The sequence below is a fragment of the Phacochoerus africanus genome, chromosome 14, assembly GCF_016906955.1.
Source record: "Phacochoerus africanus isolate WHEZ1 chromosome 14, ROS_Pafr_v1, whole genome shotgun sequence".
Lineage (NCBI taxonomy): Eukaryota > Metazoa > Chordata > Mammalia > Artiodactyla > Suidae > Phacochoerus > Phacochoerus africanus.
The window spans coordinates 60,039,759-60,052,038 of record NC_062557.1 but is presented as its reverse complement, the minus strand read 5'-3'; the positions used below and the strand labels follow the sequence as shown (position 1 = coordinate 60,052,038).

Below are 12,280 nucleotides of genomic sequence, written 5' to 3'. Positions count from 1 at the left end.
GCAGGAAGGGCGGGGGAGCCTTGCGGGCTGCACCCACTCAGCTCGCAGGGCGCAGCGTGTGCATGTGTGCAGGGGGACCTTGGAGAAGCCGCGGCTCCGGGCTTGCAGTTTACATGAAAAGCCATCTGCCGGGGGCGCAGGTGAGAGTGGCCCTCGGTGAGCACAAAAGCAAGGGTTTATCACTCCCCGGGGAGACGCTTCAGGGACAGGGTCGGGGCCACGTCAGGACGGCACAGCTTCCAGCGGCAGTGGCAGATGAGGCTGCGGATGGGGGGGAGGGCGGGGACCTCGAGCCCGGGGAGGGGCCTGTGGAACAGCCACCAAGCCTGCCCGCGGGGCCGCGGCCTCCCAGAGGTCACAGCCGGGATAAAAGACCGACGCGCGTGCAGACAGAGCTTCGGCGGCTGCGGCCCGGTGGGGCTGTGCTGACACTCTGCACTGCCTCCTAACTTCTGGGGCCACAGCAAGTGACCCGGCCACTCTGGGCCTCAGCTCCCTCCACATCAAAACGGGCGTCAGGAGTTCCCGTCGTGGCGCAGTGGTTAACGAGTCCGACAAGGAACCAAGAGGTTGCGGGTTCGATCCCCGGCCTCGTTCAGTGGGTTAAGGATCCGGTGTTGCTGTGAGCTGTGGGGCAGGTCGCAGACACGGCTCGGATCCCGCGTTGCTGTGGCTGGGGTGTAGGCCGGCAGGTGTAGCTCCAACGAGACCCCTAGCCCGGGAACCTCCATATGCCGCGGGGGGGGGGGTGCCCTAAAAAAAAAAAAAAGAAAAGAAAAGAGGCGAGGCTACAGTGAATTCCCTCCTGATGGTGTGGACAGAGGGCCAGGCCCCGAAGGCTCTGGCAGAAGCGGAAGCAGAGTAGCTGTGAGGCAGAGAAGAGAGTCTCAGGAAGCAGGGCAAAGACACAACCCAGGGTGGGGTGGGGCGAGGGCCCGGGGTCAGCCCCCGACCTCGCAGGCCCCCCGTGTCCACAGAGGCGCAGGGACAGCCCCGGTCTGCGGCAGGAGGACGGGGGTGCGGGTGGGGTGGGGGCCGGGACGCACCCCTCCTCCGTCTCGTTGATGATGTCGCAGATCTCCATGTTCAAGGTCCAGTCCTCGCTCTGCAGGGAGCCGTCTGTCGCCTTTTCTGTCAATTCAGGAAGAAGACCGAGTTACATCTCCCAGGGAACGGGGGCCCTAGCAGGCAAGAGGGGGCACCCGGACCCACCCCGGGCCGCGCCCTGCTTCTGGAGGACACGGGGAGGGAGCCCGAGGGCCGGCGCACAACCCCGCTCTCCCCTCGCCCGACTCCCACCAGCCAGGACTCTGAGGAGAAGAGGCGGAAACGCTGCCTCACGTCGGGTGTGACAATGACTTCATGGCCATGACAGCGAAAGCCCAGGCGGCGGAAGGAAAAATAGACAAACTGGACCGCGCCAAAACCGAAAACCTTCTGAGCATCAAAGGACACAATCGACAGAGTAAAAGGCCACCGAGGAGTTCCGGCTGCGGCACGACAGGATCGGTGGAATCTTGGGAGCTCTGGGACACGGGTTCGATCCCCAGCCAAGCACAGTGGGCTGAGGATCTGGCACTGCCATAGCTGAGGCTTAGGTTGTAACTGCGGCTCTGATCTGATCCCTGGCCTGGGAACTCCACATGCCGTGGGGCAGCCAAAAAGCGGGAAAAGGCCACCTCCGGAGCGTTAGGAAGTATTTCCGGAGCTGAGAAGGAGCTGGTACCCTTCAGATGAAGTGAAGAGCCCTTACAACGCAACTCAACACAACGACAACAGCAACTTAAGGGAGCTCTCGTTAGGGCTCCGTGGGTTGCTAGCATCCATGAGGAGGCGGGTTCGAACCCTGGCCTTGCTCCGTGGGTTAAGGATCCAGCACTGCCGTGAGCTGTGGTGTGGGTCGCAGACGCTGCTCAGATCTGGCGTTGCTGTGGCTGTGGCCAGTGGCTACAGCTCCGATTCGACCCCTAGCCTGGGAACTCCATACATCGCAGGTTGAAAAAAAAACGAAGGAAGGTAGGAAATTTTGACACCTGCTACAACACGGATGAATGTTGAGGGCATTGTGCGGAGTGGACGAAGCCAGACACAGAAAGACAAATGCTGTGTTAGGCCACTTATTTGATATTCCTACCGGTGTTACAGTCACAGAAAGGGGAAGCCCCCCCACCCCGGGAGGGGTGGCTGGGGACAGAGTGAGGACAGAGCTGCAATTCTGCAAGATGAGGGAGGCCAGAGAGTGAGCGCAAGACAGTGTGATTACTGGACATTTAAAAACGCTTAGGACGGCAGATTTTGTTATGCGTATTTCATCACCACTAAAACGTTTTAAAAATCCCCCTAAGGGGGGCGTTATTCTCTCCCACATTTAGAAAGAAGGATGCAAGGCTCAGAAAGGGGGGGTCCTTGGCCAGGATCACAGAGTTGTGTTGGTGGCTCCAACATCTGGTCTCAGGTCTGTCCATTTGTCCCTAAAGCCTGGGCATTTGCGGACATAGCCCCACCTGTTGGCACAGGTGGGTTCGGATCCCACATTGTACCTTAAACGAATCCTGCACTGTGGCTGCACCTGCAGAAGTTCAGGGGCCAGGGATTGAACCTGAGCCACAGCAGTGACAACGCTGGATCCTTAACCGGCTGCACCACCAGGGAACTCCCCGTCACCACCCTTTTAACAAAAGCTTCGTAGACCCCACACTTCCACTGACATCCAGACGTAAAACCCGCGACATCCACGTGCTGGGAGCGGCCTTGCTTACTGGGTGCAGCTACAAGAAGAGACGCTTGTTCTGCACGCAACACCCCTGAACTCACACGACCAAACCGGCTGTATTTCCAGCACTGACAACACACTCCCGGAGTGCAGCTGCTGCTCCTGACGAACGTCTGTGCGACGTCTCCGTCTGCATTTGACAGCCTCGGGGGCGTCACCGTCACCAGTTTTCCACTGTCTACTCGTCCGTCACCCTTGGCACCTGAAGACGCTGCCCCTGAGAGAGCAAACGCGCCCCCAGGTGGCGGAAGCCTGCCTAGGGGAGCTCCGCGGGGGCTGGGAGCCCCTCACCAGGTGCAGTGCAGGTGTGCAAGAATGTGGGGTCTGTCCCAGGAGGAGGGTGGGGGGCCCCCAGTGGTGACCCAGCCTCATGCTCAGAGCCGGGAGATGCCCAGAATCTGCTGGCCCGGGAGGCAAGTCCCGTCACCAAACCAGAAGTGGCACCCCCAGGCCCACGGGGGCGGTCAGAGTCAGAGGGTAAGGACAGGGCCACGGCGTGTGGGTGGGGGCTGGGGGACAGGGCAGGCCCCCAGGGAGACGCCCAAAACACCGGTCAGTCTAGAGAAGCAGCGACTGAGGGCGGAGGCAGTGGGTGACAGGACCCCGCCTCCAGCTCCTGCTCCCCCCACCTCACCCTCTGAAGGGCCCCCCCCTTCAAGGTGTCCCCTCCCAGAGGAAGCGGCTCCCGCCCGGGGAAACACACACGACAGGGCCCATCTGCGGCCACCAACCCAGCAGCCTCCTGATAAAGCCGCCCCGCCCGCGACCCTTGGAGCCAGCGAGCAGCCAGGCCAGCTCTGTCTGCCCAGCCCGGGCGGCGGCACAGACTCGGGAAGTGGGAAGTGCGGTGGCGCCGTGGCAGGGCCTCGGGGACATGGTCTGGGAGGCTTGACAGAGGAAAGGCCCAGGCACTGACAGCTCATCTCCAAGGTGGGCCTAGCAGCCGAATCCACCAGCTTTATGCTCAGCCGCGCCCCCCCCACAGCTCCGCGAAGGGGCCCAGAGGCCGCGGGACTCATCCGCAGGCTCCGCGCGTCCCCCTCCGTCCCTGGGATCCCCAGGTTTCGAGCTGGAAGATACACACTCTTCTTGATTATAAAGAACCAGCCCCCCAAGAATGCTTCCTTCTTTCCATTTGGCTGGCAATGCCACACAAACACAGCTGGCAGCTGGCCCGGCCGGGGAGCTGAGGCCCACGAAGGCGCTCAAAGCAGTTCCCATCCCCTCTCCCCACACAAGCGCTCCCGCGGCGGAACCAGGCCGGACCTGGTGCCCGGCCACTGCGGCCACTCCGGCGGGCTCCCTCGATCCAGCCCCCCGGCTGGAGGACGCCAAGGTCAGCCTCGTTTCCTGGATGTTGTCAATGGTAAACCTAAGACACATCCCGGTGCGAGGGCAGAAATACCCGGTGGCAGGGGCAGCGGGGAGGTCATTCCAGCCGCCAGTCCTGGGGACTGGGGTGGGGGCGCGGGTTCACGACCCCGGCTGCAGAGGGCCGACCTTTCAGAGGTCTCTGGTGACAAGCTAATGGCTGGGGCGGGGCAGTCCCCGACCTCCCCCCCGACCCCCCGGCCCCATCACGCCTTCAGCATAGAAGAGGTGCCACCTGATGCTGGTGCCGAGGCGTCCCCTCCGTTCAGGAAAGGCCGTCCCTGCCTGGTGCAGCCTGGGGGCCAGGATGCCCTGACCGCCCTCCGGCCCAGCCCCACCCTCTCCCAGGCCGCGGGCAATCGGGGCGGTCCTGCCGGAGGAGCCTCGCCGTGCAGCGCCCTGGTTGCAGGGCTACTCTGTTGTACGCTCCGATGGTAAAACATCGGGACTTCGGAGGCGGCGTGGAGGCTCCCCTGGGCAGGGTGAGCCCCGGGCGGGTCACGACGGCGGGTGAGGCGGACGCAACTCATGGCAGCGCCACCCCTCGCCCTGAGGACTCCTTGCCCGCTGCAGGGACAGGACCCCGCCCAGCCCTGCTTTCCTGGACCATTCTGCCCTGCGGCAGGCGGCCGAGACAGCGTCCTCTGCAACCTTCAGGCCAAAGAAAACCCCGCGGCCCCATGTTCCCCGGAATGCGCCCTGCGCTGTCGCCGGCCCGAGCACTGGGAGAGGGAGGCAGCCAGCCATGACCCACGGCTGGGGGGCCATGCGGGTGGAAGTGAGCGGCTCCCCCACCTGTGACGGGGCGAGGGGACAGGGCGGAGCACGTGCTCCCCAAGCTTGGCTGCGGTGAGCTGCCCTGCCTGGGTCCCGCCACCTCCCAGTCAGAGCCTGCGGCCTCCCAGTCAGAGCCTGGGTGTGATGGGCTCCCCCAGCGGCAGGTGGGTCAGGCCCTGCCCCCAGGAAGGGAGGTGACCCAGCTGAGGGCCACCGGGCCCTGGGGTTCACCCCGAGCCCCGCACCACTGGCTCCCTTTCCTCCCCTCGTTCCTTCCCTGGGCACCGTTTCCTCCAGGTGAGGTGACAGGTCCCCGCCGTCTGGGACCCCCTCCAGGCCCCCGCCCCGCCCTGACTGTCCGCTGGCCTTCTTTCCTGGTGGTTTCTCTTGCTGAGGCAAACAGACGCACCACAAAGTCTACCTTATTCATACATCTGAAACTAACACGGCGTTGTACATCAACTGTTCGCCAACACAAAACACAAGCTAGACTGAAAAAATGGACCAGCTTAACCATCTTGTCTTTTTTTTGGCTTTTTTGTTGTTGTTGTCGTTGTTGCTATTTCTTGGGCCGCTCCCGCGGCACATGGAGGTTCCCAGGCCAGGGGTCGAATTGGAGCTGTAGCCACTGGCCTAAGCCAGAGCCACAGCAACGCGGGATCCGAGCCGCGTCTGCAACCTACACCACAGCTCACGGCAACGCCGGATCCTTAACCCACTGAGCAAGGGCAGGGACGGAACCCGCACCCTCATGGTTCCTAGTCGGATTCGTTACCCACTGCGCCACGACGGGAACTCCCTATCTTAACCATCTTTAAGGGCAAGGCCACAGCGGCATTAAGCAGGCTCATGCGGTTGTGCGACCGTGCCCGCCCCCATCGACACGCTCGCCCCTCCCCCGGCCTCGGCGCCCACCCTTCTCTTCTCTGTCTCCTGGAATGCGACCCCTCTGAGCACCTCACGGCGCTGGTCCCCGTGTGACTGGCTTATTTCATGCAGCCTGACGGCCTCGAGGTCCAGCCGTGCTGCAGCAGGAGGCAGGATCTCCTTCCTCTGGGAGGCCAAACACACTTCACTGCGCCTTGCTGCTTCATCTGCGCATGGGCAGAGGGGGTGCTTCGCCTTTTGGCGCCTGTGAACAGGGCTGCTGTGACGGGGTGTGCAAATATCTGGGTCCCTGGTTTCCATCCTTTGGCGTAAGCGCCTACGAGTGATGCAGTGGACGGAGCTCTGGTTCCTCCGCTGCCTCCTCGCGCTTTGATCCGCGCGTCCGGACGCAGGGACGCTGAGCACCTTTGCACTTGCTCATCGGGCGACTCGGGTGTCTTTGCATAAATGTTTATTTGGGTTTTGTGTGTGTGTGTGTGTGTGTGTGTGTGTGTGTGTGTGTGTGTGTGTGTGTGTGGCTGTGCCCGTGGCATGAGAAGGTTCTGGGGCCAGGGATCGAGCCTGTACCACAGTGGTGACCCGAGCCACAGCGTGACAACGTGGGATCCTTAGCCTGCCGAGCTACAAGGGAACTCCTCGAGTCCATGTTCTAATGGAGTGGTTTATATTTTTGTTGTTCTGCTGCGGAAGATATTTATATGTCTTATATAATACAGACATAATTCTCTATCAGACACGTCCTCTGCAAATAATTTTTCCTCATTCTGTGGGCTGTTTTTTCACTCTTGATAATGTCCTTTGATGCACAAAAGTTTCTAATTTTGATTAAGCCCAATTTATCTATTTTTTCTTTTGTTGCCTAACTTTTGGTGTCATATCCAAGAAATCACTGCTAAATCCAATGTGATGAAGCTTCCACCCGCTTTCTCCTAAAACTCTTTTTTTTTTTCTTTTGGTTTTTAGGGCCGCACCCGAGGCATATGGAGGTTCCCAGGTGAGGGGTCAAATTGGAGCTACAGCTGCCAGCCTGCACCAGAGCCACAGCAATGCCAGATCCTTAACGCACTGAGCAAGGCCAGGGATCAAACCTGTGTCTCTCATGGGTACTAGTCAGATTCGTTTCCGCTGAGCCACGACGGAAATGCCCCACAGCTGATTTTTCTTTTTTTTGGGGGGGGGGTATTTTTGCCTTTTCTAGGGCCACACCTGCAGCATATGGAAGTTTCCAGGCTAGGGGTCCAATCAGAGCTACAGCCGCCAGTCTACGCCAGGGCCATAGCAACGCAGGATCTGAGCTGCATCTGCGACCTACACCACAGCTCATGGCGATGCCAGATCCTTAACCCAATGAGAAAGGCCAGGGATCGAACCCGCAACCTCATGGTTCCTAGTCGGATTCGTTAACCACTGAGCCACGACGGGACCTCCACACAGCTGATTTTTGAGTGCTGATTTTGTATCCTGCAGCTTTGCTGAATCTCTTGATTAATTCTAACCATCTTTTCCCATGCAGTTTTTAGGGTTTTCTACATATTCGGTTATGTCATCTATGGACAGAATTTTACTTCTTTCTTTCCCATTTGGACGCCTTTCACTTCTCTTCCTCTGTGACTGTTCTGACTCGCGCTCCCAGCGTTATGTTGAGCAGAAGAGGAAAGGTGAGCACCCTTGGGCCCACAGGTAACTTGACAAACCCCGTCATACAGGTGAGAACAACGGGAGAGAACGTGTGAAGGCGGGACCCACAAGCAGGGGGGTCCGGGTCCTCCCTGCCCACGCTGGGCACCGCTCCCGGCCTTCCCCAGCTCGGACGCCATCCATCGGGCTCCTGAGGGTACAGTCCGTGCAGTGGCCGGGCTTCCGAGGCTGACCTCACTCTCTCCTGAGCGGTTCTTCCAGTCCCATGGCCCTAAGGAGCCAGGAGGGCGCCCTCGGCTCCCTGTGGAAACCTGAGGCCATGTGACGGCATCTGCAGAAGGGCCCGGCCTGCGCTGCTGGGAAGTGGTGACGGGGGATCCTCGAGGCCTCCCACAGCCTCCCCCCCGGACACAGAAGCAGGAGAACCAGGTATCAGAGTGGAGTCTGAGCAGAAAGTTCGAACCTCACTTGGGCCAATTACAGTGCGACCCCAGAAGCGCGACTCCTTCAAGGCTTCCGGCATCTGTGAGATGCGATGGTGCAGCCAGTGAGCAGGAAACAGAAAGCCTTGCAGAGCCCCCGAGACGGTGACCCCGTCCCCACGGCCCGGGCCTCCACATTCCCATGTCACCACTGCTGCCAGCGCAAGACCCCCGCTGACTCAAGGCCCTTGGATTCAGGCTTTCCGACCTCTGGGTTTCTGAGCCGCAAGGGGCGCCCCTTCCAGAAAGAAGCCCGGCCCCCGCCCCGCGGCTGGGCGCGCCTGCAAGGGGGGAGAAGAGGCCGCGTTTCCACGGGGAAGCAATCGCGGGAGCCCTGGTCTCAGCGGCCGGCGGGCCGGACGGCCCTCGAGACCCTCTCACGGCAAACATCACATCCCCCAGCCTCTGGCGAAGGGGCCTGGAGGGGGGGGCTGCCACGTCCTGCTCTGAATGTGGCCCCCTGCACAGTGACCCTGCGTCCTCAAGGCAACGGCGCCGAGTCCCTTCTCACCCCAGTGGAAAAGGGAATGAAAACCAGTGTCCAGCGAGCTGCCTTCCGCTGGGCCAGGCTCCTCACCGACACTGGGTTGTGTGACCAAGGCCACCCTGGCACAACGCCCCCAACCGGGCTGGAGCGAAGGGGACCCTGGCCTCGAGAGCAGCCCAGGCTCCGGGTCGCAGGTGAGACGAAGGAGGCCTGGGCTGAGACACGTGAAGCGAGCAGAGGGCAAGGGTCAAGTCCAACCCGCTCCCCTTGCTGCAGTTCTTTCATCAATCAACGCTGAATGCCCGCATGCTGGTATACTCCCTGAGAAGCTGCAAGGCAAAACTCAGCACTGGCACAGAACGATTACCCAAACCCCAGGCTTTATTCCGACGTCCCCGTTTTTCCCACTAATGCCCTTTCCGTCGAGGATCCGGTCTGGACACGGCACCCTGCTTGTGAGTCTCCTCCTCTTTTGAACCTTCTGTTTTCTTTAAAGACGAATCACGGACTAACCCCCCCCCCCAACCTGGGGAGCTCAGTTCCCAGGAGCACCCGCCTGCGCCCCAGCTTCTAATTCCTAACACCCACCTAATAGGGACCCCCCCACACTCCCCAACCGAAGGCGCCTCAGGCAGCAGCCCGAGTTCAGCGGCTCATCCACGTTCTTTACCGGCGCCCCCCGGGGACCCCGGGTTTCACATGCACGCGGGTGTGTCCCTGCCGGCACAGCTGCGGGGAGTGGCAGCCCCTGCTTGTCCTCAAGGGCAGCTGTCACGTGCGGGGTGAGGGAGGGTGCGGGAGGGCACCCAGGCTGGCGCTGAGCCACCGGGGCCACTGCAGCGGGAGGAGGGGCAGGGACGCTGCTCTTGGTGACAGGGCGGCCGTGCTCAGGGAGCATCTGCCGGACCCTTGTTCCTGCGCCCCCGTCAGGCGGGGCTGGGGGAGGCCCGGGGAGCGAGGCGACCGCCTGGAGGGGCCGGGGGCTGCGCGAGGAGGGGCGGCCAGCAGGGAGAGAGCCCGGGTTAGAGCGTGGGGGCTGCAGCCCTGAGCGGGGCAGGCCATCCTAACGGCGCCCGAGGGGCGCGTGCGCGCGCGGGGCAGGGATGGGCTCTGCCTGGTCATCTGACCCTGAGCACGTGTCTCCAACGCACTCAACTGCAGCTTCGTCATCCTGACTCGGGGGCAACGGTCCCCCCTCCCCACAGGGCACCGCGATGTGGACGACACAGGGAGCCACACGGCAGGTGCATGCAGGCGGCGCGGACAGACCCCGTGGGCAGGGCGCTGTCTCCGAGGCCTGTTGGGCACCTCCTGGCAGAGCGAGCAACCCCTCGGAGCCCCTCCCCGTGTGCGGGCGGACAGGACCAGGACGGGCTGCACCCGGCAGGCGGGCCCCAGCCCAGCCCACGAGGAGCCAGGGGCCGCAGGCGGCACCAGGACGGAGGCTCCCTTCCGCCTGAGGGGTGACCACAAAGCTCCAGGCCTGGAGGGAGGCTCCCTCAGCTCCCAGGGCGCCCCCCGCAGGCTCCTGCAGGGAGCTGCCTCCAGAGCAGCGCGGAGCACGGGCTCCCGTCCCATCACAGTCCCTGCGGTTTGCAAAGGCATTTGTGGGGAGCAGGCAAAAACCACCTCGGGGTGGCTGCTTTCCCCACCTGGAGGTCTCGCCTTAGGAGGAACAGCCGCTGACACGGAAAACTATCGGTGTTAAAACGACAAAGCTAAATTCTTGCTCTTAAATCAACACACTTTTAAACGAATGACGGCTACTGCTGGGGAGGTTGCACCGTGTCATCAAAGGTCACATGTATAAGAAACTTTGGAAAACCGGTAAATACCAGGATACGTGCTCTCGAAGAGTCCTGTCCTTTGACCTATGGATCTCTTTCAGACTCACAGCTTAAAGAAATCTCTCTCTCTCTCTCTCTCTCTCTCTCTCTCTTTTTTTTTTTTTTGGTTTTTAGGGCCCCACCCGCTACATATGGAGGTTCCCAGGCCAGGGGTCGACTCGGCGTCGCAGCTGCCGGCCTCCGCCACGGCCACAGCCATGCAGGATCCGAGTCACATCTGCGACCTACGCCACAGCTCCCGGCCACACCGGATCCTTGACCCACTGACCGAGGCCAGGGATACAACCCACACTGGCATGGATCCTAGTGGGGGTCGCCAACCACTGAGCCACAGAGGGAACCCGGAAGGAACGATTCGAAGAAAAAAGCTGCACAGCCCATCGATTCCACTCCTGGGCGCACCCAAGACAGGAGGACGACTTTCCAGGCAAATCCTGCACCTGATCGTCTCGGCCGCCTGGTTCACAACAGCCAAAGAGCTGAAACAACCCCGCCACAATCGACTGACCAATAAACTAAACACGGTGCGTCCACAGGAGGGACCGATACTTGGCGATGAAAAGGAAAGAGAGGCCGGAATGTTCGAGCACGTGGGTGGGGCTCGAGGACACTGTCCAGGAGAAACACTGCTGCGCGGGGGGGGGGGGGGGGGGGGGGGGGTTGGAGGGAGGGGTCCACGGGGACGGGGAGCAGCAGGGAGGCGGGGGGCCCGGGAGGGGAACGGGGAGTGTGTGACGGGGACAGAGTTTCAATTCGGGAAATGACTCCTGGAGATGACAGTGGCGACGGTGGGACACAGTGTGAGTGGCCTTAATGCACTGAGCTGTACACCTACAATGGGTAAAGTGGCAAATTTTATGTTATTTGGCGTTTTTCACAATTTTTCCCGTGAGAACAGGAGCCCCCATGTGGGAAGAGTGCCTCTACCCCAAAGGCCCAGAAGAGGCAAAGGTGCAGACAGCGGAGGCTCAGCCGCTCCACGGGCCGGTGTCCTAAGAGCCGCGGGACCGCAGGTGCACGCGGCGGACGGAAGGGGACTCGGACCCCGGCTCGAGAGGGCTGCCGAGGACGGCGAAAGCCGCCAGGGCCCGCTCCACGCAGCGCCGCTCCAAGCGCTTAGCTCTGCACTGCAGAGGAGCAAAGCGGCGCCCCAGTAAGTGAGGGTGCGGAAGCTGGGACGTGTCACACGGCTGTCACAGGAATCGTGACCAAGATCGTACAGAAACACACTGAAAGGGTGTGAGGAACGCAAGACACAGAACTGGGGGTTGTGTTAAGAGGTGCACACGGACCGCGCCTAGACGCGAAATGAGAAAAGGGGAAGCAGGAGTTCCCTTGTGGCTTAGCGGGTTAAGAATCTGGCGTTGCCACTGCTGCGGCTCGGGTCGCTGCGGTGGGAGCGTTAGATCCCTGGCCCGGGAACCCCCACATGCCCTGGGTGTGGCCCCAAAAGAAAAAACGCGAAAATAATCAGTGTATTGAAGCCTTTGGCTTAGAGGCAAATCTTTAAAATGTTTTTCGGTTACTGCTGTTTCGTACAGAGAGGGACTGTATCTGCAAAAGGAATGGCAAACGCGTGACCAGAGTGAAAACCCAGCTATTTAGTTCTTCTGCCAACGACAGCTCTGCCCAGAGCACAAGCCTGCCCTGGACCCGACAAGCCACTCCCTTGACTCTCAGGCTGTTCTCCCAAAGGCTGGAAGCCTCAGGGTCTCTCAAGAGGTGTTTTCATCCCGAAAGGGCTCCCCCCACGCCCCTGGGCCCGGCCAGGGCACCCGTGACTGGGCTTTGTTGCCACCTGGTGGGGCACCCAGGGTCCAGGACTAGACGGAGAGCCAGTCCAGGCTGGCTCGGGGGACAGACCAGATGCACGTGTGATCTGCGTCCCAGAGCCAGAGGCCACAGCGTTCTCAGGTCACTCCTACCTGTCTACACCACAAATCAGGACACCGACCGTGCGGCAAACAGGGAGGCGACCTGAGAGGCAGCCGAGTTCAGATCCCACAGCAGATGCACT

General features: G+C 61.3%; 1 protein-coding gene across 4 annotated transcripts in view; it reads right to left on the bottom strand.

Annotated features, from left to right (window-relative positions):
• Positions 1-12,280, bottom strand: part of TOM1L2 (target of myb1 like 2 membrane trafficking protein) — a 76,932-nt gene that overhangs the window by 35,525 nt on the left and 29,127 nt on the right. For all 4 annotated transcript variants that reach the window (XM_047758285.1, XM_047758282.1, XM_047758283.1 and 1 more), the window contains one exon: positions 1,047-1,131. In XM_047758285.1, the coding sequence (XP_047614241.1) occupies positions 1,047-1,131 (85 nt within the window). Of the gene's footprint in view, positions 1-1,046; positions 1,132-12,280 lie in introns of those variants that run through there.